Raw genomic sequence first — 26,798 nt, forward strand, 5'->3', positions numbered from 1 at the left:
AACACCTATTTTTATTTTTGTTTTCAATATAAACCCAAGACAGAGCTCTGGAATTACTTCACCTGACTAAAGCACAATGTTAAACAGTAGCAAAAGGCTGTGTGTACTACTCTTAATATACAGGCTGGTGCAAAGATAAACCATCTACCAGGGTAACAGACACATTTACCTCACATATGAGAGTTAATTAATCTATACCCTGCATCACTTTCCCACAGGAACTACTTTATCCTATGGTTTTTTATGTCCCTGGTTTTTTTTGTGCACAGTAAGAAGTGCTGGAGGGATAAAAAGCAACGTTCCCCAAAATGTGTCAGCAGAGGTTACACATAACCCCAAAAGAGGCCATGAAAGCACTTGTCATATATTCATATAAACCCTTTGACACTCAAGACAGTATTTCTTCCTTTGTCTGTAATTCCTAAGTTATTCCAGCTGCCTGTTTGCAGCTCGACCACTTTACTTCACAGTTAATGGTGCTTGTGAGGTTTATCACTGCATTTCTGTATTTTTACTAAAAGAATCAGGAACACTTCAATTGCATCCACCCTCTCCCTCCTTATCCTAAACCTTTAAGCAACAAAAAAATTCATAGTAAATCAAGAAGGAAAAATAAAATAGCTGAGGAATCTCAAATTAGCCTTAATTAGGTGATTAAGGTCCTCCTTCAGAAGCCAGAAAAATCTGATCCCAGTTTAGTAACACAAGATGATCTTCTCTGTGCTTTGGCTTTCACATGTTTCACCTGAGAATCTGCACAACAACTGCAGCCAGAGACATCAGCCTGACCCAGAATTGATTTTGTTCCGCCCTTAAGAAAATCCACCATCTTCTAAATCAGAACCTGTTCCAAAGGAATGCCACGAACTCTGCTAAATCACGTGCAAAATCTGCTCCAGGTGAAATGCTGGCAGAATGCTTTTGGCACTGATCTCTCCAGGAAGAGATGAAGGGATACCTGGTTTGCAGAGGCTGAAGCACAAATGAAAATCAAAACGCTCAGTGCCCTCGATGCTCAGTTCCAGTGAGGTTTCACCTTAAAAATTCAGTGTGCCAAGTACCTCTACAGATGATACTCTGTGCCTCTAGAGCTGGAGAAGAACAGGGCAGCATCCTTTAGGTGCTGCATTTTGAAACCAGGCAGATATGTCCCACTTGCAGGTAACCTCCTCCACGGGCCCAGCCTTTAACCAGCAGAGACAATGGGAGCAGAGATGCTGAGCACTGCAGAAACCAGTAGCAAGGGAAAGGCAAGGAACAAACCACAAGAACCATTTCAACACCCCAGTTATTTCCATGGTTTGAGAAAAACTCTTTTTAATAATGCCATCCTCAAGTAATACCCGATTATGTACAGTCATTTGCATGATTTATACAGTTATTGCATAATGTGGTCATTTACATCTTCCAGTTCAAGTGACATTAGGTAGCACAATTTTGTATTAAATTCTAGTCACCCTTTCAGGCAATTACACCAATGTGAAAACAAGAATAAGACAGACTACTCCCTTCAGAATGCCTTCTTCACATTGTCCAGATGCAAAGAAAGCATAATGGAGACAGTTGTTTTGTTTATGATAATCCTACACCGATTTGTGTTGCTTTGGTAGATTGTAGTGGAATGTAATGGCAAAAAAAAAACACAACACAAACCAAAAGCAAACAAAAAGAAAACAAACCCAAAAAGCTTAGGAGGCCAAAAAATTAATTAAACTGGTAAGAACTGGACACTTCTTTTTTTGGCAAGGCAAAGCTACTTCAAGTATTCAGAAGAGTGGAAAAAAAGATAACTTTTTATTTTCAGTAAAAAGGTAAAATTAACCATTTAACCACTGTGCGATAAGTGCCAATAAACTGGTGGAAGTGATTATACATCATGCCAGAAGGAGCAGAAACCATCCTGACAATAAAGCCATACTGGAAAAGAGAGCAAACTCAAACCTAGAAAAAACAGTGCTGATGCCTTTATCAGCCTGCCATGATGAGTGTTTTTTAAGTGCATGACTGAAAATAAGCACAGTGATGCCACTGGAACCAGTGCAAGTGAGTTCCTGGGGAGCTTAATCTGGAAGAGAGACAAGAGACTGAGCACAGACAAGGGCCTGGCTTAAGATGCAAGATTACAAAAGCAAAGAAAGATTGCAGGATTAGCCCAGAAATCAGTTCAGGTTTGTTCTACACATATAAAAGCTACGACACATTTTACTCCACAGCAAAAACAAAAATACAAGCAAAAAGATAAAGAAACAGACAGATAAGAATATTTAAGCCACTTCTGAACAGTGAGACAACAAGGCAAAAATAAGCTTCTGAGTGAAAATGCACCACCATCCTGGATAGTTTCCTCTCCCTCGTGCAGGACAGAAAGAAAGGCTAATGAGTTAAAAAGAAGGAGAAAAGTATACAGGACGATTGCTTGGCACTTTTGAAAACTGTTTCTCTAAAAAAAGAATCAAATCACTTATAAACAGTAGCAGTGTTTTATGGCAAATTACCCTCCCCAAGCCCTTGGGGTCACCTGCAGGGGTGACCACAACAACGTCTGTTTTGGTGACAAGGTGAGAAGGCAGCACCTCAAAGAGCAGTTTCATTTTTACATCTAAAAAACAGCAGCTGGGATTCGTTCTGACCTTCATAGCAATTCACTGGACAAAGATTCAAACAAAATCACCTTTTCAGAGGAATACTGAGGGACAGTGAAAAGCACACTGACGTGGATTCTCCACTTCAGGTTTGTTGACAAAATTATACTTACCCAAAAAAGTTTTACCTGGGTGAAAATCAGCGATATAGAGCGTGGGGTCATTAAGCCATAAAAGCTTGTGATCCTGCAATACTGGTTGAGCACCTTCTATTCCCACAGACTTGAACTAAAATTTGAACTGCTGAGCACTTTGATTATCCCATTCAACCTTTTTTTCCCCCCTCCCTCCCTCTTCTTCCCTCCCTTTTAAGTGGGAGACTGGCAGCGATCATGGCGCAACATTCCGGCCAAAGTTCAGCTTTTTCATGGAACGTGAGACAGCAAAGTAAAAGGAAGAGGTTCACTAAAAAGCAGCCTGAGAATATTGAGTCCAGAAGAGCTCAGTTTTACCACCTGGAAAACCACGAGTGCAATTGCTCCAGTCGCAGTTGGAGCTGCTCTCACAGTGACTGGCACGGCACAACCAGCACCAACTCTTGATCAAAAGCAAAGGAAACCAGAGGATGTGCCAAGCAGGCAGCCCCTGTTCCTGAGCTGAAATAGATTGTGTTCCAACGTGATTAACTCCTGAAAATCCAGTGACATACGCTGGTGTCACATTACAGCAAAAATAGTGTTTCAACTCTCACTACAAAAAGATTAAGGATTCTGTTCCGGTCCTGCCTAATCCATTCATGACTTGCAGGGCATAGCCCTTGCCACATTGCCAGAAAAGGCAGTTCCATTTTCCTGTGCTGAAGAAAGTAGCAGGCTTAGTGGTTATAAAGTTCATGTTTTAAAGTGCTCTGTCATTTTAAACACACGTTCCCTCTTAAAAAAGAAAATAAAACATATTCCGATATCAACAGTCTATAAAAATAACGGCTGCAAGACTCCTCTAAAACTGCAACTTAAAATCAAGTCAAGTTAGCAAGGTTCAAACCTTTTGCAAAAAAGCAAGGTTCAAACCTTTTGCAAAAAAGATACGAACCCAAAAATAATAAAAAACACTTTCTGCAGAGAATTGCCAAGCAAAACCTCACATGCTGTCTTACAAGCCCCTCTTCCTAAACAGCATCTCACAGAAAATCCATTCAGTTATCTTCCAGCAGACAACCTCAAGAAAACAGAGGTCTAAACAAATCAGTCCTCCCCACCAGTCACCTACATAACTGCAGGTGTGGGTGCTGGTGCAGCTTTTCCATCAACTCCTCCTCTGTAGGTTCTTCCAAAACATCTCTACAAAGAAAAAGCATGAGTTGTTAGGGGCAGCAAAGGGAGCTTCTCAGCATTTGTTTTAGCAGTGCACATACTGAGGATGTGACGTGTGCTCGTTTCGAGGATGAAACGAGGAATTAAAATTACAATAAGTTGATGTTCCCTAAAGATGCATCTACTTGCAAGTGATCCATCCTCTACAGATGTGTCATGGAAACCAGCAGCTGTTTTCCCACAAGAAGCAGGGAAGCAATTTCCTGCACACAGCACAGCACAAGTGAAGGTCAGTAGATTTGTTTTCCTGAAAAAAAACTCCCAGATGAGAACACGTTCCCAGTGCTACTATTGAATATCCAACGTGCACCAGAAGTTCCACTTATGCACGATCATCAAGTCTCAACTCACCACCCACAATTTCATAACAAGCCAAGAACATGCATCGCTTTCCTCATCTTCCCTTTTCTTCTTTCCCTTGTTTCCGTCCCCCTCAGCAGTTGTTCCCACCACCCCCAGCACCTCTTCTCCCACCCTGCTACGAGCACAAAGCATATAAAAGGTTAGGCTTCCACGTCAGCTTAAACTAGGCCTAACTAAAGCACTTGTTGATTTTTTTTTCCAAATTAACAGGCAGAACAGTTTGCTTCAGAGGGAGGAAACGGAAGACAAACCTTTGCTCTCTTGCAGGCAGCACATTCCCTTTAAAACAGAACATAAAAAACCAGATTGATTATCAAATCCAGTCCAACTCACCTGAACATTAATTCCACTGTCCTCTGGTATTCAATATCCGAAAGAGACTCTCGATGACAGCGACGGTCCCACTTGTGAATAAAGTTCTGAAATGTAAAAGGAACAGGGGAAAAATTAAAAGGACTCCTTCTGATGACATCAGAAACATCTAGTCACTATGTCTGGCAGGTAAGGTTTGGGAGGGGGCTGAGCTTTGTTGTTAAACACAGTGCCAGAGCACATTTACTGGCTGTGGGTCGCTACTTTATTCGAGCCCTGTTGTTCGGGAGAGAAATAACTTTCCCATCACAAACCGGAAGAACAGCAGAGCAGAAGAGGGCCCTGCTGCCTTCTGCTCCTAGCAAGGACTGCCTCCCCAAGACAATCATGTGAACTAACCACAGATTTTTACCTGCTCTGAATTTCTTCCTCTTTAAAAACCCAACCATACATGACCATCCTGCTAGTCCAGGCATCACAGGTTAAAAACTCAGCTACTGGTTTTGTAACATTCTCCCTTCCCTATTTTGAATAACACTGGCAAATTAATAACTGAGGAGCAGACCAGACAGCTCAGGGGGGAACAAAAAAAAAAAAAAAAAAGAAGGGAGAAATATAGTGAGATCCTGCTCTCCTGCTCCAGAATGCTGCATCTGGGCTCTTACAGCAAAAACTTTGGCCACAGCCCTGCAGAAGTAAGCAGATAGAAGATGTCCTGGACTGAAAGTTTGTCATTCTTCCTACTATAGTAAATTTAAATTCTCAATACCATCAGCAACAACAAAAACATATCATAAAGAAACTTTTAGATGTTTTGAGATGGGATGAAGTGCCCTCTACAGGTACTCAGTTTCTTCCATCACTTATAAGAGAAGTCTACAATTACTAAACTGGAGGAGATGGTTCTGATCAGTGTTCCCTTTGCCATCAGAAATTTGGATTTGCAGGAAAAACATACACAAGAAATTAGCAGAACTACATGTTCCTCGTGGCATTGCTTGGGTACCTGCATTTTCACAGCTTCTTTGAAAAACTCGAGAAAATCTCTTGGAAAGAAGTCATCAGTTCCATTTTTCTAGTGTGGAACTGGACAATGGTAATAACTCAAATCAGAGTGGGAAGAAATACAGGAGAGCCAAACAAATTACAGGTAAATTTACAAAGAGCTAACTTCATATTAAATAAATTAAAATGCAAAAAGCCTGCAGCTTGAATAACTAATGCTGAAGTAAAATGTGAACGTACAAGAGACAAGCAATTTTATAGTGCTTATAATATTTTTCCTCTTTACAGAGAGCGATATCATGAAAATGTACATGCCCAGTGAGATGCAACCAGCTCTGTGACAAAATGGCAAATAAAGCATAGAATTGTCTAGGAAAAAACCAGCTTCCTTAACTCCTCAGGGGAAGGGCAGCGAGGAGAAAGGTAAAGAAAGAACATACACAAGCCCAACATACTTTTCCCAAAAAGTTGTCTGGGTTCTTTTAACTTCCTGCCCGAATTAGAACCCAGCTTTGGGATCCAATACCAAACACACACGTTTCCTTACCTCCAGAAGTAAAGCTACGAAGAGATTCACCCAGATGACAGAGGAGATCAACCACCAGGCTACAAAATAGACCTTTGCCCACCTGCAGATCAGATTAACAGACAATAAGCAAAGGAGGCAGTAAATACCCTCAGCCTGAAAGTGAGCAGAGCACCATGAAATCACATTTTTCCTTGAAATATAATACTACTCCTTTTTGAATGTCAATGGAAATATGGAATAAAAAAATTAAAAATAGAAAAATCTTCATGAAATCAAACAGGCTCACTGCCCCCAACTCAACCCACTTAATTGAACTCTGGAGGGACAGAAAAGCAGCTCGGTTGAATCACAGTACGATATCTGTCTGGGATCCTTGGAATGGTCAAAAGCAGAAACATAGGAAAGACTGCAAAACCATGGCAAAACATCTATGTTGCCACTCTCTAAGTGCTCCCCCAGTCTCCAGTTGCTTGCAGTTCAGAGATTTCTTGAACCATAGGGAGCTTCCATTGACTGCAGATCCAATGGATTTCTCTCTCATGACTTGTCCAGTCTCCTCCAGACCATGTTAAACATTTATCCCACACAACAGCCTGAATTTCCAAAAGACAGGTAAGCAGCATCCCTCTTAGCAGCTGGGATCGTGCTATGTGTATAATTCTTGTTTGGTTACCTTACTAGCTGGATTTATAGGGGATTTTTAAAGTATAGTTAATGCTACTTACGGACTGGAATATCTTGAAAAGGCATCCAAAAAGACCTGCCAGTTGTTCACCACCATCACATCCCAGAGGGTCACCACTGCTGCCTAAACAACGTGAGCAGAACAGAAGATGAGTGGTTATTTCTCAGGCTACTTCAGGCTCAGAAAACGAGGAGAGGATTTAAGTCGTTGATCACACTCACAGCGAAGTCATCGAAGTTGTTGGGCCAATATTCCAGCTGCTCGTAGGTCCCACACTGCAAGGTGCTGTTATCAAAGGTGGTGTTGGCAGCACTGTGGGAGAATCACAGGCTGATGTGAGCACAGCTTTCTGCAAACTGCACCTCAAAGCCAAAATTATTCCGAGTGCCTTGCAGGAAGTTCGAGTGTCTCAAAAGGCGGGAAAACAAGGGAAATGGTTCAAAACCAGATGAGCCTTCCTGCAACTTCAATGCAGTAAGACGAAATAGAAGATAAATCCTGTGATTTAACATTAAAATTAAGAGTAGCTCCAAGAATAAGAGGGAAAAAAACCTCAACAAAACCAACCACAAACAGCTCAAATATACCAAGTTGCAGATACTTTTGAGAGACAGGATTCTTTGTGAGCAGTGATGTCGAAAACCTTACCTGGTATTTCCCAAGGGAACGACAGCACCTTGAAATAGCATTATGCCAGTTATAGCAAATGCATAGAAAACCACCTGGAAGGAATACAAGCAACTATTAGCTCTGGATATTTCTGTCACTAAATGAGAAAGCAAAGCAATTAACGTGGAATTTATACTTGTACCACAGGTAAAGGAATTACGTCAAGAACAATGCCTGAAGCTTTCGAGTGAAAACACTCCCCAGCTTAACTGTTTGTTCTTACTTTTTAATATTCTGTTTAACTTTCAGTTGTTAAAATGCGTTAAATCCTTTTATTTTATGATCTATTTTACTTTTGGATCTATCTTATTTTTCTGTGTCTCAGAATGCTCATATTTAATTGTTAATATTGGAGAAGAGCAACTTAAACCAAAACACATTGACAGTATTTACAAAGAACAACCTAAATATTTTTATTTAGGGCATTTTCTTCTAGATTCAGTGAAAATAAGCTTTCATTACACTTAACTGAAGGACAAAACTAAGTCAGTATTTTATATTACACCAGCAACTTTGCTTAAAAATGTTACAATTAGTCTCAAAATAAAGTTCTCAGTAACACAAAGGGTTTTGGAACTTCTGTCTTTTACCTGTTGGAAATGCAAACTTTCTGTTAAAGAGACACCTTTCAGTCTTTAGCAGTCACCCGGGTGATTTTGCAATTTTTATTCCTCAAAAGATTATTCTAGAAATAACCTACAGCTTCCCTCCTCTCGAGAAAGAGCCATTTGTCCCAGGAAAGCTTGAACCGACAGCACTTTGAACATCACTGGGAGCAAGTTGAAGCTGACATTTCACAGCCTGCCAGAAGATGGGGCATCTGGCCAGGCAATAAAAATAACTTTATTCTTTGAAAAAAAATCCCATATATTTCAAACACTCACTGCACGAGAAATTAACTAATTAGTTGCATTATGTTATCAGCCTGTGTTCCAGCCTAACTTTAGGAAAGATATTTTCTATCAGCTGGCTCAGTGGAGTCGGATGTCAGTAGAGCAGAAGCTCAGTGGCAGCTTCCACACAGCCCCAGGGTAAAAGCAAATTAAACTAATGGAAGTGGCAAACCCTGGGGCAGACTTGCCTCACAATCGGTGCAGAACTACAATTCACACTCCTGACATGAGGGACAATCAAAGCAGCTGGCACTTTATGAGAATCACGTCTCACATACACGGACAGAGGCACTGCACTGAAACACCAATGCACATTTCATGAAAATAAAAATAAAGCCTATTACTACAGGCTCCCACCACTTCTTTCAGGAATGAAGGAAAATACTTCTCAGTTCCAAGAGCAGTTCCCAGTGGCAAGTGTGACTTGTACAGCACAGCAAAGTTGTCACCAGATTTGCTTTGCCCCAGCCAACATCTTTATTTCAAGCTGCAACACACACCAACCCAAGGCCCCTTCTCTACAGATAAAAGTAGGGATTATTAATGAAAAAACCCAGACATTCTGGTTAAATTGCACGCTAAATGGATAAACTAGAACAACAAATCACTGGCCTCTAACCGCCACCTCAAAATAAGGTATCCTAAAAAACCCATGAACAACAACTAACCAAAACCTACCCAGGCACTTCTTTGCTCTGCCAGGAAGACGTTGTGGTAAAGCCAGAAACTCCAGAGTTGGGAGGATTTATGTAATGGACATCACGCATTGTGACCCACCCTTTAATCACACGGTTGCACAGCACATGCTCCACACAGGCACACCCAAAACAGGGTGGCAGGAGGCTTTTAAAAGTCATGTCCAAACATGCCGTCTCAAGACCTTCTCGAGCTGAGAAACAATTTTCAAGTGGTACTGCCATTTAATAAGCAAGTATTAATAAGCAAATCAAGGTAAGGAAAATTGGTCTACTTTTAGCATGGATGAATTTTTACTTGAAGCCAGAGTATCCAGCCTGAGGCAAGCACTCTGAGGAAGATTCAGTCCCTCTTTTAAAGGTCCTCCTGATAAAAGAGGCACTGTCACTGTGCACAGGCCACAACAAAATAGCAGTTTGCCCTGGAGAGGAACTGGCTGATTAAGGTGAAACGTTACTGATTGTGGCACAATAAACTTGTTTACTTTGCTGGAGATGTATCCTTATTAGACTGCTAACTGTAACAAAGCAAATGACAGTCTTGCATCATGACTTACCACAAGGATTCCTGCAAAGGCTCTTAAGTTTTTTACCAGATCCAGCAACGTAGTGACAACCAAAGCCATGAACTGAAACAAAGCAGAATTCTCTATGTATGACATTCATCCCACTTCCGTTCCGTATCAAATTATTTTTACCAAGAGGACAAAGAAATACCAAGGGGGAAAGTGAACTGTGTCTAAAGGCAGGACATCTTTGATGCAGAGATATTTCCATGATGAAGGAACAATGCTGTAGGAGTCTTTTTCACAGACAGACACCATCATAAGTCTTCAAGATACACAGGTACTGTAATCTAAAGGACTGTATGTCTAGTGAGACTAGAAAGAATAAGAGGCAAGCAAAGCAAAAGCACCCACAGCTCCAAGGTAACTGCTTCATATTTGACCCCCATAATTCCTATTTTACACTTTCCACTGACACCATGACCTTTGACTACATCAGGTAGGTATTTATGGCTTACTGAAGTAAGATATAAATCCTGCACCTGACATTAATTTGGGCTTAGCTTTTAAGCAAGTAAATGCAGGATTATAACAAACAATCAAAGGGATTTCTGGTTCAAGTACGTGCACTGTGGTGGAAATACCCATGCTGGCAAAGTGGAAAGGGCTTTGTCCCATAAAACCCTTTGCCTTACCAAATGTCTTGCAGTATCTGGTGAAAGCAATTCTAACCCTTCCTGAGTAGAAAGTTCTTCTAGGATATCCCAGCCACTCATCCTAATTAAGACTGAAGCACCACACAAGAAAACTTTCTGGGTAAGTTTGCCTACCTTGGAATACCAGGATCAACTCCCATCACATCAACAGAACTTGTCTGCTGCCTCAGCAGAGAAAACCAGCCCCAGAGACAGTGAGATTGTGAGGCACTGTGCAACAGTCAGGACAGTCAGAGCTGAGCTATAACCCCACTCATGGGCAGAAGGATTGCCATCTGTATGTTATTCTGAAAGGCTGGAACAAAGTTTATAACGTGACCAACAAAGAAATCAAGAGTTGTGGAGGGAATAAGCAATCACCTTCATGTTGGGGATGATCCGCAGAAAGCGGAACACGATCAGCATGTTCACCAATCGCACCATATCCCACAGGGATAATAAGCCCATGAACTCAGGTCTCCTAGGAAAGATGGGAGAAGACAACCAATCACAGGAACAGCTCATGACAGAAGGACACAGTTTAACCTACTGGGTTACATGTAATTGTAAGTACATTCATTTGCTTAGCAGGAATCTCACCCTTAACTGTTGCAGGAAGCGACCCATTTAGCCTGGGCTCTTAAATATGCAGAGAGTGCCCTTTAGAGTGCAGGTTTGTGAAAGAAATTATTTAAGACAGCATTGCACAGAAGACATATTTCAGATAATAGTCACATCACTGTCCTGAAGGTGTTATATCTGCACACAATTACCAACAGCACACACTCACCAGTGACTCCTCTGTGTTATAATCTGTTTGCTGTGACTGACACAAAGACCTAACAAGTGTCACTGGTGCTCCAAAATGTACAGCAAACAATCATCTGCATTTAAGAATCAAAAGGGCAAAATCAAGCCCAAACATAATCAATTCTAAGAGAATAATTAATGCCATTAGACTGTAGTAATTACTATTCTGCCAACCATCACTTTTTTTTTGTAGTGTTGTTTTTAGTAGTGTTCCAATATAAACCCTTTTCAAACCATAAGATCTACCAGGTCTCTGCAGATAGCAGTGTTTAAGATGTTTTTTTGTAACAAAAAAAGCTCAAGAGAGTTATCTAAAAGCTGTTTGAACTTAAATAAAATCAAAATACAACTGCTTGGTATTCCAGTATAGACAAATAGTTTAAGTCCATGGGCATTTCTCTACTAAATTTTACAGCATGGACCCAGCCCAGTCACTGAGCAAAGTGCAGCAGTTCACAGAGGTCACCTACCAGCCAGGATGAGGAAATCCATACACAGCAAAAGTTGAAATCTCCAAAATCTTTAGTTAGGAAAGAAAGAGAGAAAAAAAAAAAAAAAGTCAAAACTTTACTTTGTAATTCTGAGTTTCAGAAATTCTGTAAGCTTCTTGACAGGAAACATTTTTAAGAGCATTAAGCTGGTAATTTAACTCACTTTAAAGATCTGAATTGTCATATTTGCCCAGTTATTCCCCAAATTATTTCAGTGTACATAGGCCATTCAATAGTGACACAAACAAGGATATGCAATGAGCACCATTAACCATGAATTTGGCTTCATCTGCCACATAGGCTTCAGGCTTTTACCAAATAGTTATCACAATAACCTGCCTTTTTACTGAAAGAACAAGGTGACCTTAGCTGCAGAACAGAACTCCTTATGCAGTTATTTCAAGGGCTGAATGTTTCCAAATAGCAATAAAAAGACTTCTCATAAGAAAACTCGCTTTTCCCATGGATTTAAATAAGCCTACCTTCAGAAATCAGACCCTAAAGGAACCATGCACCACCAAAACTTTCAAGCTGCTGAAAACCACAACACTGGCTGCTCATATTGTTAAGCTCAGCCTGTCAGTGTAGAAGAAAAAGCAATCCCACCAGCTCTTGTAGTTCCCAACCTCCCCAGCCAACAAATCCAAGAGCACAGAAGTTGATAAAACACTTACCAGCAAAATTACAGTCAGAAGTCCATCAAATCTATTGCTTGGGTAAGACAGGTATCTTCTCAAGCCCATTGCTAAGATTTTCAGCAACATTTCCAGTAGATAGTACAGGATGAAGAAGCAGTTGATGGCCTTCACCCCCCCCAAAATAAAAGCAATCATTAGAATTACTGACATCTCAGGAACAGCAAGAACTGTAGGAACACTGCTGCATCTTACCCCCAGGAAGAAGTCATCTCTTTCAGAAGGCTGTTTATCTGCATCCATCACCAAAACCACCTTAAACAAGAAATATTTTATGAATCCACCACTTCACTGCTACAAAAAATGGACTTTTAAGCACAAGAACAGACTTTCATGCTTTGCACAGACCTTTTTCAAGCAGCTGAGAATATATTTTTAACAGCAGGTGTTCCCTCTCAACTTATGCCTTTACATGACTAAAGTATGCCAAAGACCTGCCATCTGCTACAAAAAAGAACTTAGGTTTGTAGCAGAGCAAAACAAAACAGGAACAACAAAAAAACCAGGCCAAAAAACCCCCCACCACCCCACAACAAAAAAACCCTTTTACTTACACAGATAGAAATAATGTTTGCAAGGGCTACCACATTCCCCAAGTAACCAAAGTAGGGATGGCCAAAGGCAAACTGCAATTTCTGCATAAAATGAGACTGGTACTCTGGACTGGGAGGATGCTGAAACGAACACAAAGGATTTGCTGAGAATCAAAGCATGAGCATTTCAATAGTAATAAAATAACAAAACCCCACACCCAATCTCAGATTTTAAAAGAAGCCAGACACTTTCAAAGCAAAACTTCAGGACCACAGGCTAATTTTGACATTTCAGCTGGAAAATGTTTTCAAGCTGTGGCTAATTCACAGCAAGAGTTCATTTCTGATTATGGCACAACAGAAAGTAATGGCTGAGAAGGGAGATAGTCCAACCCCTCTTCAATGCCCTAAGCAGGTAAACTAAACACCAAAGTACTCATTGGACGCATTCCTTCCCCATTTCCCAATGTTTAATTCAGAGGTCTTGGTTACAAACAACTTCAGAACCAACACCATATGACTGCACCTTGTGTTCACATGTTGCAAAGTTTGTTTATGCGCTTTACAGAGGAGCAACATCACTAATTTTTTGCACAAGACCAGACAACTTCTGATGTCTTACAAACAGTGGTCAGATACATACTTGCTTAATGGCATCTTTGTCTAGTTCTTCAAAGAGCTTCTGGAACTGGGCAGCTGACAGTTGGTCACAGGAGCACATTTTGAGCGACTTCACATGAAAGAGAGACATTCAGATCAGAATCTGCAATAGGTGCATCTGCAAAAAGTGCCAAAACCCTCAGACAACCTTTAAAAGACTGGGAATAGAGATCTTAAGCAAGCTATTCCAAGTTATTAAGAGTAAGGTTCAATACTGCTTTGCTTTAACACAACACAGATCTGTCTTGCCTTTTCTGTTTTCCCCTCTCTGGAACCACATGCATTTTGGACAAACTTAAATTTTTTTGTCTTGTAGAAGTGCCATTATTATGTTATGATCCAAGGAATGCTGCAACAGGGAGCAGCTCTAGGCCACAATGTGAAATGGCTTTACTTTCTCCAGGGAGAAAAAGTAAAGCCAGTGGAAAAAGTAGCTCTGTAAAATAGGAGTTTTCATTCCTCTCTCCAGGTGAATGCATCCCTCATCACATCAACCAAAGAAGGAGCAACTTTAGGGCGAAATCCTTGTCCAAGGACTGTTTTTATTCTGAAGACCAAAACATAAACAGACAACTGGAGTTGGGCTTCTGTTCACACTTGGAGAAAGCAGCATAAAGGAGCTGAGCTGAAAGCTGCTATTCCTAATTGCATAATTAGGGAAATTTCAGTTTCCACAGCTGTCACATCAGAGGGTTTGACAGTCACCAACACCAGGGCTAAAAGCAAATTCAGTTCTTACTCTCAGGATGGCTTGTTTGCAGCGAGAATCCATCTCAACTTTCTGCAGCACTTGTTGTAAGGCCCCAGTGCTGACATAGGACCTATTTAAAAGAACACAGAATGGGCCCTGGTACAGATAACTGTATAGATGGGAAAAAAAAAAAAAAAAAAAAAGCTGTTCCAAATGCATTCCTGCCTTTCTTTTTTTGCAAAACAGGTAAAAATAGAAGTAGAAATAAAAAGGAAACAAAGCCTCAAAAATTGTGTTATGAACATTCAGTTAAATTAAAAATAAATAAATGAGATGAGTGACAAACTGCCATTTTTCAGGAGTGCAACCTCAGTAAATTAAACAAAACAAGATGACCAAAAATGTACTTTTTTTGGCTAGATAATCTGCTGTTTCAACATTCCTCACTTACTGTTGGGCACTGGCAGGAGTCTCTTTCAGGGTAGAAAGCACTTCGAAGGCAGCCCGGATTCCCAGCCGTCTCCTGAAGAGGGAGGACTGAACTGATTTCTGAACAGTGAAAACACCACAGAGAAAACAATTTATTCACACTTCATGCACTGCCATGTCCTATGGCCACAGAATATACTGATCCTCTGGCACACCTCCTGGATCTGTGATTAGAGGTCAGAACAGGGGACTGCCCTAAGCCTCACTCCCTCCAAGAACTCTGTGTACAAGGAAGAAGGAAGGAAGCAAGCAAACAAGTCTGGAATCCAAGTAAACATCCAGGTCATGATTTGTTTTCAATTCTGGACTGCAAAGGCATATGCCTGTTCCAGAGGCACTGGCAAAGCTCAAGGATTCACAGAAATTCACACTACTGTGCAGAGAGAGGAGTGAGACAGCTTGTCCGGCTCCAGCTTCTTGCCTGGAGGCACAAATCCAGAGCCACAGTTTTTCATGCCCCCCCCCCTTTTTTTCTTCTCCACAATAACCACTTTCAAACTCAGTTGCTTTGCTGGGAGTCAAGTTATGTCATGCCCTCATGTGAGAAAGTGAAAAAAATCGAGAAAGAAGGGAAGAAACAGAGGAGGAAGAGGAGAGGATTATCAAAAATCCTCTTTGCACATATTAGGCTCAAACACTCCTCTCCCTCAAGAGGGTGGGGGCCATTCCTTCTGTGTAACATTGCTTAAGGTTCACTAGCCAACAACCTACTAGAGCAGGCAGCTATAACTTCACTTTGAAGCCTCTGAAGGGACTATCAAACTATGTAAGTAAGGAGAAAGAACTATAAGATATATATATATAAATATAAGGAAAGGGGAAGCTAGTAATGAAGGAACTGTAAGAAGATAAGTAAATAAGGGGGGAAAAAAAAAACCCCACACTTTAAGTCACCAAGTTTCTCCTGACACTAAACCTCAAGGAAACTACAGGCATGAGAATCCTGGGCTGCATCAAGAGGAGAGAGCAAGTAATTTTGTCACGGAAGGGGATCAAGCTACAACAGCGTCTAATGGGAAAAGCATCTCCATCAAAGAACATTTAGCATCTTAAAACTTCCAACCAGAACGGGCCTCCTGCTTTAATGCCCAGATCACAATTAATATTTCACAGGTTCAAGGCTATGGCAGGGCACAGAAATTAGAAATGCTTTACTCACCAGGAGGTATCCTCGAAACTGGTTGTATATTATTGCTGTGAGCAAGTTCATCAGAAACAAGTTGCCTGTTGGAGAAAAAGAGGCAGTGAGAATCACTGAAATACCCATCCTACTCATCAAAAAAGTTTCAATCCATGTAGCAAATAAAAATATATCATTTAAAAAGGATTTGTTTTCTCGTGTTTGGTTTCCAAAATGTTTTCACGGCCTGTAACGTGTTACCAAAAACTCCGAGCCATAAGTGGAAGTTACCTTAGAGACACTGAACAATAATTGGAAGAAACACAAAAAAAGGAGAAATTTATGATTAAACTTCCCTAGAAAAATAAACTCCTGTAGCTGTTATGCACAGGTGTCCAAGTGCATTTACACGACTGAAGACAAGAGGTAACTTACCTAGCACAGTGAAGAGGATGAAGAAGATGGAATACGCTCGATTCTTGGAATATGCAGGAATCATCACTGCGTGAGATTTAACAAAAAAAAAAAAAAAAGAAATAACATTTTAATGCTTAAGATGCCCAGCGGAGACCTCAATCAATTTTTGGCAATCGCTAAAAGCTCTTATACGGTTGCATTTTAGAGTGGCAATATATAATTACCCCAAAGAAAAGAGAAGAATCAAGTTACTAAAGGCATGGGAAACCTTTTCCCAACCTTCCCGTGGTTGCACTAATAGCTACCAGCTGAAAGAACGGTTACAGTGGTCTGCAGGTAACCTTAACTCTATTGTTCTTTGAAAGGAGAGACAAGAGCTGTTTCTGAAAGCCTGCTCACCATCAGGATTATTTGCAGTAGTCAGCAGGACCAGCAGGGATGTCAGTGAATCCGGCAGATTCCGGAAATACACCACCCACTCCTTATCCTGCTGGTTATCCTGGTCAAAGAGATGATTATGGTTAAGAGAAAGACTGAAGAAACACTGTCTTACCAAAAGAGGGGGGAAAAAGGGATTAAAGTCAGTCAATAAACTATTTCTTACACACGTAATCACATCTACCCAGTGAAAAAAAACAAAAAACAAAGCACAAATCAAGCATCAAAATGAAGATATTACATAGGAACACAGAGCAATCACTTCACTTATTAACAGCAATTAAAAAACACCAGGAAGAACAGGAAGCTCAGTACAGAAGTTAAGTCACAAACTGACAGCACGGGAATCTGAAACGACCCTTGACTGATATAGGAAGCATCATCTCTTAGCCAGCAAGAGATTATATTGCAGATAAAAGGACTCCCTAAATATGATTTCAAAAAATAATATATATAAAAACCCCACACCTGCAGCTCTACCAGCACACCCAACCTAGTGTCTTTCACTTCCCCTCTGACTTCCAAATAGGTAACTTAAAATCCTCTGCAGCAGGTTTTTTTGTACAAAAATTACTACCACTATGCAAAACAAGGGTTTTCCCCTTCTTCTTGCTACCCCCTTAGGCAGTAATTCATGCACAGCACAGGAATTGCTGGGCAAGCAGAAAACAGGCAACTGTTCAGAAAAAAAAGAGAAGATTTAAAATGCTATGTTCAATACCAATGAAAACATCATACAGAGCTTATCTTGTGGCTCAGGGGAAACATCAGATGATCTGCTAAAGCCCAGTGTCAAAATCTTCATCAAAAACACACTGGGAGGATAATCTTGGGTGATCCACACATTTCCTCCACCCCCCACAAGGTCAAGCAGAGACAGATAAAAAAAGCTGCAGAGTGCAAACAACACAAACATGAATGATGCAGCACGGAACAAACAGCCCTTGAATCTGCTGCAAAGACCGGGAAATGCACCTCTAGAGGACAGACACAAGACAATGCAAAAATGTAGAGAGAAGCATAAGTTTCATGAATAAACGTATTTTTAGAACTTGGCTTTCACCTTGTCAGATGAAATTAGTTTGTGGGGATGTTGGAGTAGCACATCAAAATAGGAAAGTCCACTCTCTAATTTTTTGTTTTTCGCTTAAATGTACTCAAAACTGACTGGTTTAGGTATACAAAGTATATTCCCATATGCTGGGAAGGCTCATAACTGAAATTAAATGTGACACACAGAGATAATACAAAGATCCAGAATGCAACTTAAAGCAGGAAAACAGAGCTCTGCTTCTGATTTCAGAAATTCCATAAATCGGGAATTCAAAGAATTTGCTGACCACAAGGAAGGCCAGAGGCAGGCTCAAGTGCAAACTGCAGCAGGAATGAAGGTACAAAACTGAGGTTAAGGAGAGGACTATAATCACTGAGAGAAGTAGGCAAGAAATTTCTGTGCTCACAGTAACTCATTTATGGAAGGCCTTAAAACGTAAGAACAAAAAAACCACCCAAAATATCCAACCAGAATACATTAAGATACAGGAAATTTAAGAGAGAGGGAACATACCAAGAGCACTGGAACACAACATTATTCTAACCACAGCAACATTTCAAATTTGCTTTTCAGAAGCAGGAAGGAAGAAATGAGAGGAAAACCCAGAGATGAGAAACCAAACCATCAGAGTAAAGCAGGTGAAAACCTACCATGGCATGGCCAGGGATACCAGTACTGGAAGGTGAGAAAACAAGGAAGGAAAATTAGCAAACAGCTAGATAAGGAAGAGAAAAACAAACAAACAAAAAAGAGATTAATGATAACATAAATGGAAAAAGTGATAAAGAGATTTGGATGCAGAACAGCATAAAGGGTTTCAACAAAAGCAGAGAAAGCAACTCTAAGGATCAAACCGGAAAAATGCAGAAGGAAGATCCACCCAAGCAGGAATAGAAGCGATTACCTTTGTTCGAGCAAACAGCAACATGGCAAACATGGTGAAGAGAGACAGGTGAACAGCCAGCAGCAGAACAACACTGTTGGAAAGAGACCATATGTATTTATGGCAAGTTTATCTTATCCTTAATAACATCCTTTGCTAAAAATGCAAAAGGATGACATATAAAGAAAACTAGGTTGGTTTGTTTGTTTTTTAAATAAGTTATATGGAAATAACAAAACATGATCCAAGTTTTAACCAAAAAACAAAAATCACACTTGTGGAGACTGCTCAGCACAAGCTCAGACTTTTTGTGATGTCAGTGAGATTCTAACACTTCTGTTTTTTAAAGTCAGGACCATATTTATACCCTCCAATCACAATACAACACCTTGGCTTGCACACACCCCTTTGATTCTCCTGGGACTTGGTAGTTAAAAATTAACAGGCAAGGGCAGTGAGTTCCATAAACTCTACACATACATGACCCATTTCACAGGAAGAGATCTCTACCAAAATGCATCATGTTGTCTGGTTACAAAGCTTATATCTATATATATCTATATATATATATTGCTAAAGCCATTTAGAAGGGAAAAAGCTGAAGAAAAGCATTCTGAAGACAGATCTATCTGAAGATGTAAAGAAAGAGGTATCTTTCTGTGTAGCCCTCATGACTAGAAGACAAGTACATGTGTGTCTACCCATATTTCTGAGAGGTTACCTTGGAGAAAACACAGCACAGACCTTCACTCAGCTCTTCCCTTACAGAGGCAGAATCAAAAAACCCCACTGAATCAGCATCAAAAACCTTATCTGTCACACACAGAGGCACATCATGTGCTTTCTAGAGATATTTTACAGACTAAAAGGAATCAAAAACTTAATACAGCCTCCATCCATTGCTACCTGATCTCACCAAGAACTTAAGGGTGAAGCCACTGGTATTCCACACAGCAGAACACAAAGGGTAACTCCCTGCTCGCTGTGAGAGGATGTTTTCTACACTATTACCTACCTTGCCATTTCAGGCAATGTGCTGTTGATACTTTTTAACGTTTTCTTCATCATGGAAGAGTTCTGAAGGAGAAAGAACGGGCGAAGAATTCTTCTTATTCTCAAACTCTGCAAAAACCAACAGATCAGACACTGAGTTCCCACAAGACTGGTGGCACAAACACTTGGCAGGCAAGTTTGCCAAAAATGCACGGATTCAAATATCAGCAAAGTCAACAGTGCAATAGAAGACGGCTGTGCTCAGGTGGTAACTCTGCCCCCACTGAGCTCACCAAACAGGCAAGAGAGATTTCATACTTCAGGTGCCTTGTTAAAATGAGGAGAGATTGCTTGAAAAACCACGCATTGACATTTCAACAGCCTCATCAGGCTACTAATTAGAAGCAATCTAACTTCACTGCTCACTAGACATAACAAGGTGGCAAGAGGTGGCATTTTTGTATTTTCTGCCAAGGTCTATCTCAAGAAAGGAATTAATAGTGAGCTACTTTCAATAAAAACAAATACACATGCTAAAAATAAGCGCCTGATTTCAATTTTCAGACTGACTTCTTTTTTGTTTTATAATTAAGGGGCCTGCTTATTACTCAGCAATTCCTGCCTCTGACAAGACCCATATTGTAATTGCATTTTTTTTCCCCCCCACAACACTACAGTAAGTAATCTGTTTCTTGCCTTCAAGACACTTGCCAGCCTTCAAGTTATTTCTGTGACTTATCAGCTGCTTCAGGTGTTTCAGAATCCCGGATTTTAGGATCAGTCTTCTCTGGGCCACACTTAACACCCAAAAAAACAACACCACAACACCCCTTTCCTCATTGCTATCCCTTTGTTCACACATCCCAGCAGTTCAACTACTCCTTCTGCCACTGCTTTGTGTGGGAGGCTCCTGTTCAAACTACTCATCCCTTATCACACCTGAAGATTCTGCAGTCACCTCCCCGTGTTGTAAGCCCAATTTTCCTCCTAGGTGATTAACTTCTTTCAGCTGCATTGTATTTATTTGGCTTGAACACAGAAAGGACAAGCTTTTCTCACAGTTAGATGCTTATAAGCTTAAATAACATTTTTGTTCACCATTTTAAGATCATGTGTCTCTGATGCTCCATCACATCCAGGTCAGCAGTGACCAGTGGTCAGAGAATGAACAGCATGAACAGCTAAACAGTGTGCCACCCATAGCAGCACCTGCATCCAACCTCATCCTGACCAACACTGACAGTATCTTAACACAGGTTTGGAAGTTATCTGAAGACAACACATACTGGTTTTGACATGAGAACTTAGACAAGGAGCAAAGTTCAAGATTTCTCCCTCATTCACTTCCCAGGACTTTTACCATCTTAGTATTTTCTCAACAATGATTGCAAGTGCACAACAATCAATTTAATGAAAATCCACAGCAGAGAAAAGCAATTGGTAGATTGCATTATTACATAAAGGAGGGCACTTCTAGAGCCATTTCACAAAGCTGACATTGCCCTCAGAACATGATTGTTTTGAGCACAGCACAGCTTCAGCTCAGAAAGCAGCTGTTAAACTACACAATTACCTTTTACTTACACATCACTGCATAGACTCTGCTGTTGAATCAGGTTAAGAACACAATTCTTCAACTGCGTGACAAAATTGCTGCTGTGCAGTGAGTGTACTTTAAACTCTCTGCCTATTGACAGACCAGAGCAGCAAAGTTTTATTTAATTTTACCAGTGAACACACACATTAAGAATCAAACATAATCCTTTCCAAGGCAACATCACCACTAACTTTTTCTGTGTTTCACTCTGTTATCCAGTTATTAAGAGACCAAAAATGAACCATCTCCCCCTCCTCTCTTAATTCTCCAACCCACTGTGTTCACCCTGCTGACCATCCCTTTGCAGGTTCTTCTCCACTGCCACTTTCCACAATCCAGATTCTGATTGTTTCTGCAGGAATCAGTTCTTACCTCCCTGCAGGAAAAACTCAGCGAGACAATCCAATCCATCAGGGAGACAGTTAATGTCAGTATATAAGCCATTAGCCATTTGTTTTTCCAAAATTCTTTCCATCCAATTAAGTAACTCTGGACAAGAAAAGAAAAAAAACCCAAACAACAAAAAAGCAACCAAACACTTAATTTAACAATGAATTCCAAAACCATAATATTGGAGTATATATCTTAATATACACCAATTGTTTCCCAGGCATTTGTAATTTTAAATCAGTGCTCATTAAGAGCTTTCCAATATCCAAACATAATACATTGCTCAAAGATTTATTTTTTTTTTTCCCCTACAAGAACTAAATAAAGGTGGATAAAAAGGACACCGAGCTGCCCAACACACCAACTTCTTTCATCCAGTGCTCACCTTCACGGACACATCAGCCACAAACACCAGGAAGCAGAGCAGCTCCAAGCTCTCTGTCAGGCCACAGGGAGGATTCCAAGGGGGAAGGCGGTACCGCACGTCCGACGTGACAGTGAGCGAAGAAGGCTCTTCAACGAAAGCCAAAGCCAGGATCACAGTGATGGTTAAACTCAAAATCCTGTTGGGAGAGAGATAAAATTAAAAAAACAAACAAAAAAACCCCAACCAAACAACAAAACAACAAACAAACCCCCCAAAAAGCCCCACAAAATGCCTAAGAGCAAAGCACTCTCCTTAGAAGTAAACCAAGCTTTACAATACCATATTTAACACAAATGGGTTGGACCAGAAGGCAGCACCTGACTGGCAGGTTGTTGCCTGTATTAGTGATGTAACTGCTGACCAGCAAATAACCTCAGGTGGTGTTCTTTTGGGCCTAGCAGCTGCAAACAATCTCACTGTTATTTGGAATGTTTAGAAATTGGCACTTTTGAAAACTCTTAACACACAGTGCTGTAAATCAAGCTCACAGTCCATTCATGCAGCAGTCCTACAGCTGTTCCAGAGAGCCATCTACATGATCACACTTTCATATAACTGGCTGCTCTGCACTTCTGTCATGTTTCACATCCTCTTGCTTCCCACAGTAAGTTCTTGTAAGGGTAAATGCACAGTCATCTAATTATTTAACAAGAGTAATTTTTTTTAGAAACACTTACTCCTAAACGAAAAAAGCCAAAGGAATAGCCAAGTTCTTACCACTGGCAGGTCCTTGAATAGTACCATCGATAAAGCCACAGGGATCTGGAGTCCACACGGTGATTTATGGATCGATACTGAAAGCAGGAAGCAAAAAGGATAATTCAAATGTTACATTCAGTCTGTCTCAAAGGCAAAGATCAAGTTACCAAAGTAAACCAAATTAAGTACAAGTTATTCATTATTAAATATCAGTCACCCATGACCATAGGTGTAGTCTACATGTGTGAAAAGGGGAAAGATTTTAAAGAAATTCTCCTATCTAAAGACCACAGAGCTGCTCAGGTAATCAAAGTGTGGGGCAGCCACCTGAAGAAAGCACTGCCATCATCACAAATAACAGCACCTGTAAGAAATCAGTGATTATTCTATGTACTTGCCAAAATGATCTACCCACTTAATTCACCTTTCCAGCATTCATTCCACTCGTGTACCTTCTTTTGTCTTTCTTTTCCAACAAGCCATAAGATGCAAGCAAATTAATCCTGAATATAAGAGACCTCAACCTGTGTCTTTGAATAAAACATGCTTTGAGGTCAAGAAAATCCCCATCATCCCTCAGAACAGGCCTGCTTTTGCCAAAATCTGCTCAGTTCCTTCTCTGCAGTGGCTCCTGGGCTGCTCTTACTTTTCCTCCATTGAGAAGTATCTACTTCTAGAAAGGTGGGCACAGCTTCAGTGCATCTGATCCCCAGAAATCTCCTAACCAAAAGCTATCTGAATGCAGCAAGAGAGCTCAAGAAGTGCCCTCCAGCATTCCCACTGCCTGAAACGACTCACTGGGAGATAACAGATCCAAGAACCTGCAGTAAAGGCCAGTAAAGGAGGGACAAGGAGGGAATGAAGACTTGCAATGGTATCAATTTCAGCTGAAGCAAAAGAGGCTTTTCACTTGAAGTCAGCCTTAAACTCTTCAGCTTTTACCAGCTCTTAAACTGTTCAAGTAGTCAGATTGAGAGGCAAATTACACAGGGTTTGCTCAATTTCTCTTAGTAGTAGGTTAGTCACTCTGGGAACAACCACAAACAAACCAACCCAAACAAACAAACAAACAAGAAAACCACCATGAAAACCACCCCACAAACTAGCATCTCTTTTGAAAACCTTAAAGAGAAGATTATTTCACTGTGTGGAAAAAATGTTTCTCCTGGGCAGAAGTTCACAGATACTCAAGTACCACAGGAATTTGGAATCCTGATTTTGCTTTGTGAATCAAGATGATGTTACACAGAGGCTTCCTGAACACAGAAAAACTTTAAAAGTGGCAGAATGTGTGAGAAACACCCAGCATGGGAAACATAATAGCTACCAAAGAAGTTACATTTACCTGTATTGCATCTTCAATAAATACTACAGCTTGGTTTATGTAAAGGTCATTATCAGCTCCAGCACCTACGAAGTTAAAAAGAAATAGGAATCACTTGCTGTGTTTTGGATAAAACCTACAGCTTCCCTATTAGTTACTGGAAGCTCCACAACCATGGCTTAAGTAGGTAGATTACTATTAGTAGTTAAATTGTTACCTTAAGGCGACACAGAGACAAGTCCTAACGCCCAACATAGTGGGTATTCAATCACATTATGGTTTGACAAAGCCTACAGACAAGTGCAGCTGGAAAAATCAGGCACTAGTATTCCAGCCATTTTGTTTAATAAAGGTACTGTAGTTTAGATGGATTTTGTTCTCTCCAAACCCAACAGGAATCTCCAGTCAGATGAGAACTAAATTGAATGCTTTTTTAATTTGTCCCGAGAGGATTATTACCATACCAAGCAGATCAGAGTTCAAGACACAGCAGGGGGTGAAAGTACTCAAAATGAAGTAAAACATCACTGAATTAGTTACTTATGCCACTTATTTATACTTTTCAAAACCTGTTACTAGGAAGTCTATATGAAGATATTTATATAAAAAATAAAAGGCAGCCACTTGTGTTCACTTGAACCAACGACCTTTGAGGAACTAACCTGGCAATCAAGCCAATGAGAGAAACAAAAGCAATTACAGTCAAAATGAGGAAGGAAAAAAATAAAAATGAAACGCTGAGAGGGGCTAAAGATACAAAAAATACGTCCTAGCATAACTTTCCCACAGAAGGGAAGCGTCCCAAGGAACACCCCCCGAGGAGACAGCAATCACAGCACGGGATACAACAGGACAGAGCCCATCCCACTGCTACCACGATGCTCTCCAGACACCAAGCAATGCCACTGATCTGACTCCCAGAAAATTTTATGTTTCACATGATTCAACGGCATCAACTTTCTACAAAGACTGCAAGCAATTTTTAAATGTCACCCTTTATCTGAGCATCAGCAACAGCACAGTTTTGCACTGATCCTGATACGAACCGCGGCGCAAGAAAGACTGAGCATAAACAGGAGGCAAGCCGGGCTCACGCAGCAAAGACTATCTTTTTCATGCCATCTCATACTAGAGATAAAGTTGTTTAAAGGAACAGTATTAGTCAAAAGGATGGCAAGGACAGCAAAAGGTTTAAGTTCTTGGAGCACACAGCAAGCCTAGTGTTGATGGCGGAGATTTTGGAAGGGTGGAACCTAAGCAACCGCTCATAGCCTAAAAACAAAACACGGAAATTAGCAAAAAAAAATGTTTACTTTAGCAGTTTCTCCATGCATTCTGCCATAGATATCCAACTTATTCTGCAACTCTTAGTCAGTGCAAGTGACACTTAGTCACAAGTGATGATTAAAGCCCCGCTCGGTTCGGGCATAGAGGACCCCGCTGCACTTCTGGCACCGCGCAAACACGCAACACAAAAAAAAAAAAGAAAAAAAAAAAGCGCGAAGGTTCTCTCAGGTGATGCGCTATCCCAAAACCAAGGAACCTGCGGTCTCCAAATGATTCTATCCCGGGGAGACAGGAAGGAGACGGGGCGGGGGGGAAGGGGTAGAAATTGAAGAGCAAGACCAGCTTCGAGAGGAAACTTGCCAGCGCTTCAGGCGAAAAAAAAAAAAAAAAAAATTACATAAGGAAGCCCCGGAGCCGGGGCTGCAGCGGCGCAAAGGCTCGCACCTGAGCTCGGCGACAAAGGGGCTCTCTCAGCGCCGGGAGCAGCCGGGGCAGGGCGGCGGAGCCCGGGGAGAGGGGGCACTCCCTCCCTGCCCTAATCCGCTGCCGGGAGCCCTCCAGCCCCGCGGGGAAGCGCCGCCCGCCCGTCCCCAGCGCCCCCGGGGCACTCACCGTGCTCGGCCCGGCGGGCAGCGCCGCCCGCCCCCCACAGCCCGCGGGCCGCCCGCCAGCGCCGCGGGGGCAGCAGCGGCTCCGCCTCAGCGCCGGCCTCCATCGGCACCGCCGGCCGCGCTCCCGCCGCGGGTCGGGACAGGACAGGACGGGACGGGACGGGAGAGCAGGGAAGAGGGGGCGGGATGGAGCGGCACCGAGCCCGCCCCCGGGGCGGCTCCGCCCGCCGCATGTGACCGGCTGCGGGGCAGGGCGGGCACGGCATCTTCCCGGCTCCGCCCGCCGCCGGCAGCCAGCGCTGCCTGCCCCCCCGACCATCGGTACCCAGGGGTGCTGTCTCCCACCCCGCCGCTCCCTTCTTCCCCAGGCGTAACTTTGCGCCCGATTCTCTCTACCTCCTGCCCTGGGATGGGGGTTTCGCTCGGTGCGGCACAGGGTGGCTGTGCCGCTGCGCAGGGAGAGGAGAATCCTCCTCCTGCTCCAGCGTGGGGTTCCTCCCACGGGAATCAGTCCTCCCCGAGCTTCTCCAGCGCGAATCCTTCCCACGGGCTGCCGTTCTTCAGGAACTGCTCCAGCACAGGTCCCTTCCGCAGGGTGCAGGGAACTGGCTGCCCCAGTGTGGGTCCCCCGCAGGGGCACGAGTCCTACCAGGAAACCTGCTCCAGAGCGGGCTCCTCGCTCCGTAGGTCCTGCCAGGATCCTGCTCCAGCTGCGATCCACAAGGTCACAGCCTCCGCCGGGCATCCACCTGCTCCGGTGCGGGGCTCCTCCAGGAGCTGAAGGAGAATCTGCTCCCCCATGGGCTGCACCATGGGCTGCAGGGGAATCTCAGCTCCGGTTCCTGGAGCACCTCCTGCCCCTCCTTCCCCACTGACCGTGGT

At 42.0% G+C, this 26,798-nt stretch overlaps 1 protein-coding gene across 1 annotated transcript; it reads right to left on the bottom strand.

Moving 5' to 3' along the window:
- Window positions 1-26,058, bottom strand: TPCN2 (two pore segment channel 2). The gene is made up of 25 exons (XM_050336453.1): window positions 25,918-26,058; window positions 24,040-24,104; window positions 22,713-22,789; window positions 21,954-22,131; window positions 21,551-21,667; window positions 19,604-19,710; window positions 18,610-18,682; window positions 16,613-16,712; window positions 16,232-16,297; window positions 15,836-15,900; window positions 14,639-14,736; window positions 14,236-14,317; window positions 13,480-13,566; window positions 12,858-12,977; window positions 12,499-12,558; window positions 12,283-12,411; window positions 11,588-11,637; window positions 10,689-10,788; window positions 9,664-9,735; window positions 7,498-7,571; window positions 7,071-7,161; window positions 6,890-6,972; window positions 6,183-6,264; window positions 4,652-4,737; window positions 1-3,922 (listed from the first exon to the last, which is right to left on the bottom strand). The coding sequence occupies exons 1-25, from the start codon at window positions 26,018-26,020 to the stop codon at window positions 3,844-3,846; spliced, it is 2,244 nt and encodes a 747-aa protein (XP_050192410.1). The 5' UTR covers window positions 26,021-26,058; the 3' UTR covers window positions 1-3,843.
- Between the last annotated feature and the right edge of the window lie 740 nt (window positions 26,059-26,798).

This window comes from Myiozetetes cayanensis, unplaced genomic scaffold, assembly GCF_022539395.1.
Source record: "Myiozetetes cayanensis isolate MyiCay16 unplaced genomic scaffold, myiCay2020 scf6-25, whole genome shotgun sequence".
Classification (NCBI taxonomy): Eukaryota; Metazoa; Chordata; class Aves; order Passeriformes; family Tyrannidae; genus Myiozetetes; species Myiozetetes cayanensis.

Excerpts from the sequence above, each read along its gene's own strand:
- TPCN2 (XM_050336453.1), bottom strand. The coding sequence starts at position 26,020 with ATGGAGGCCGGCGCTGAGGCGGAGCCGCTGCTGCCCCCGCGGCGCTGG. Across the intron at positions 22,790-24,039 it reads TTATTGAAGATGCAATACAG|TATCGATCCATAAATCACCG; the intron begins GTAAATGTAACT and ends TCCTGCTTTCAG. Across the intron at positions 16,298-16,612 it reads TACTGCAAATAATCCTGATG|TGATGATTCCTGCATATTCC; the intron begins GTGAGCAGGCTT and ends AATCTCACGCAG.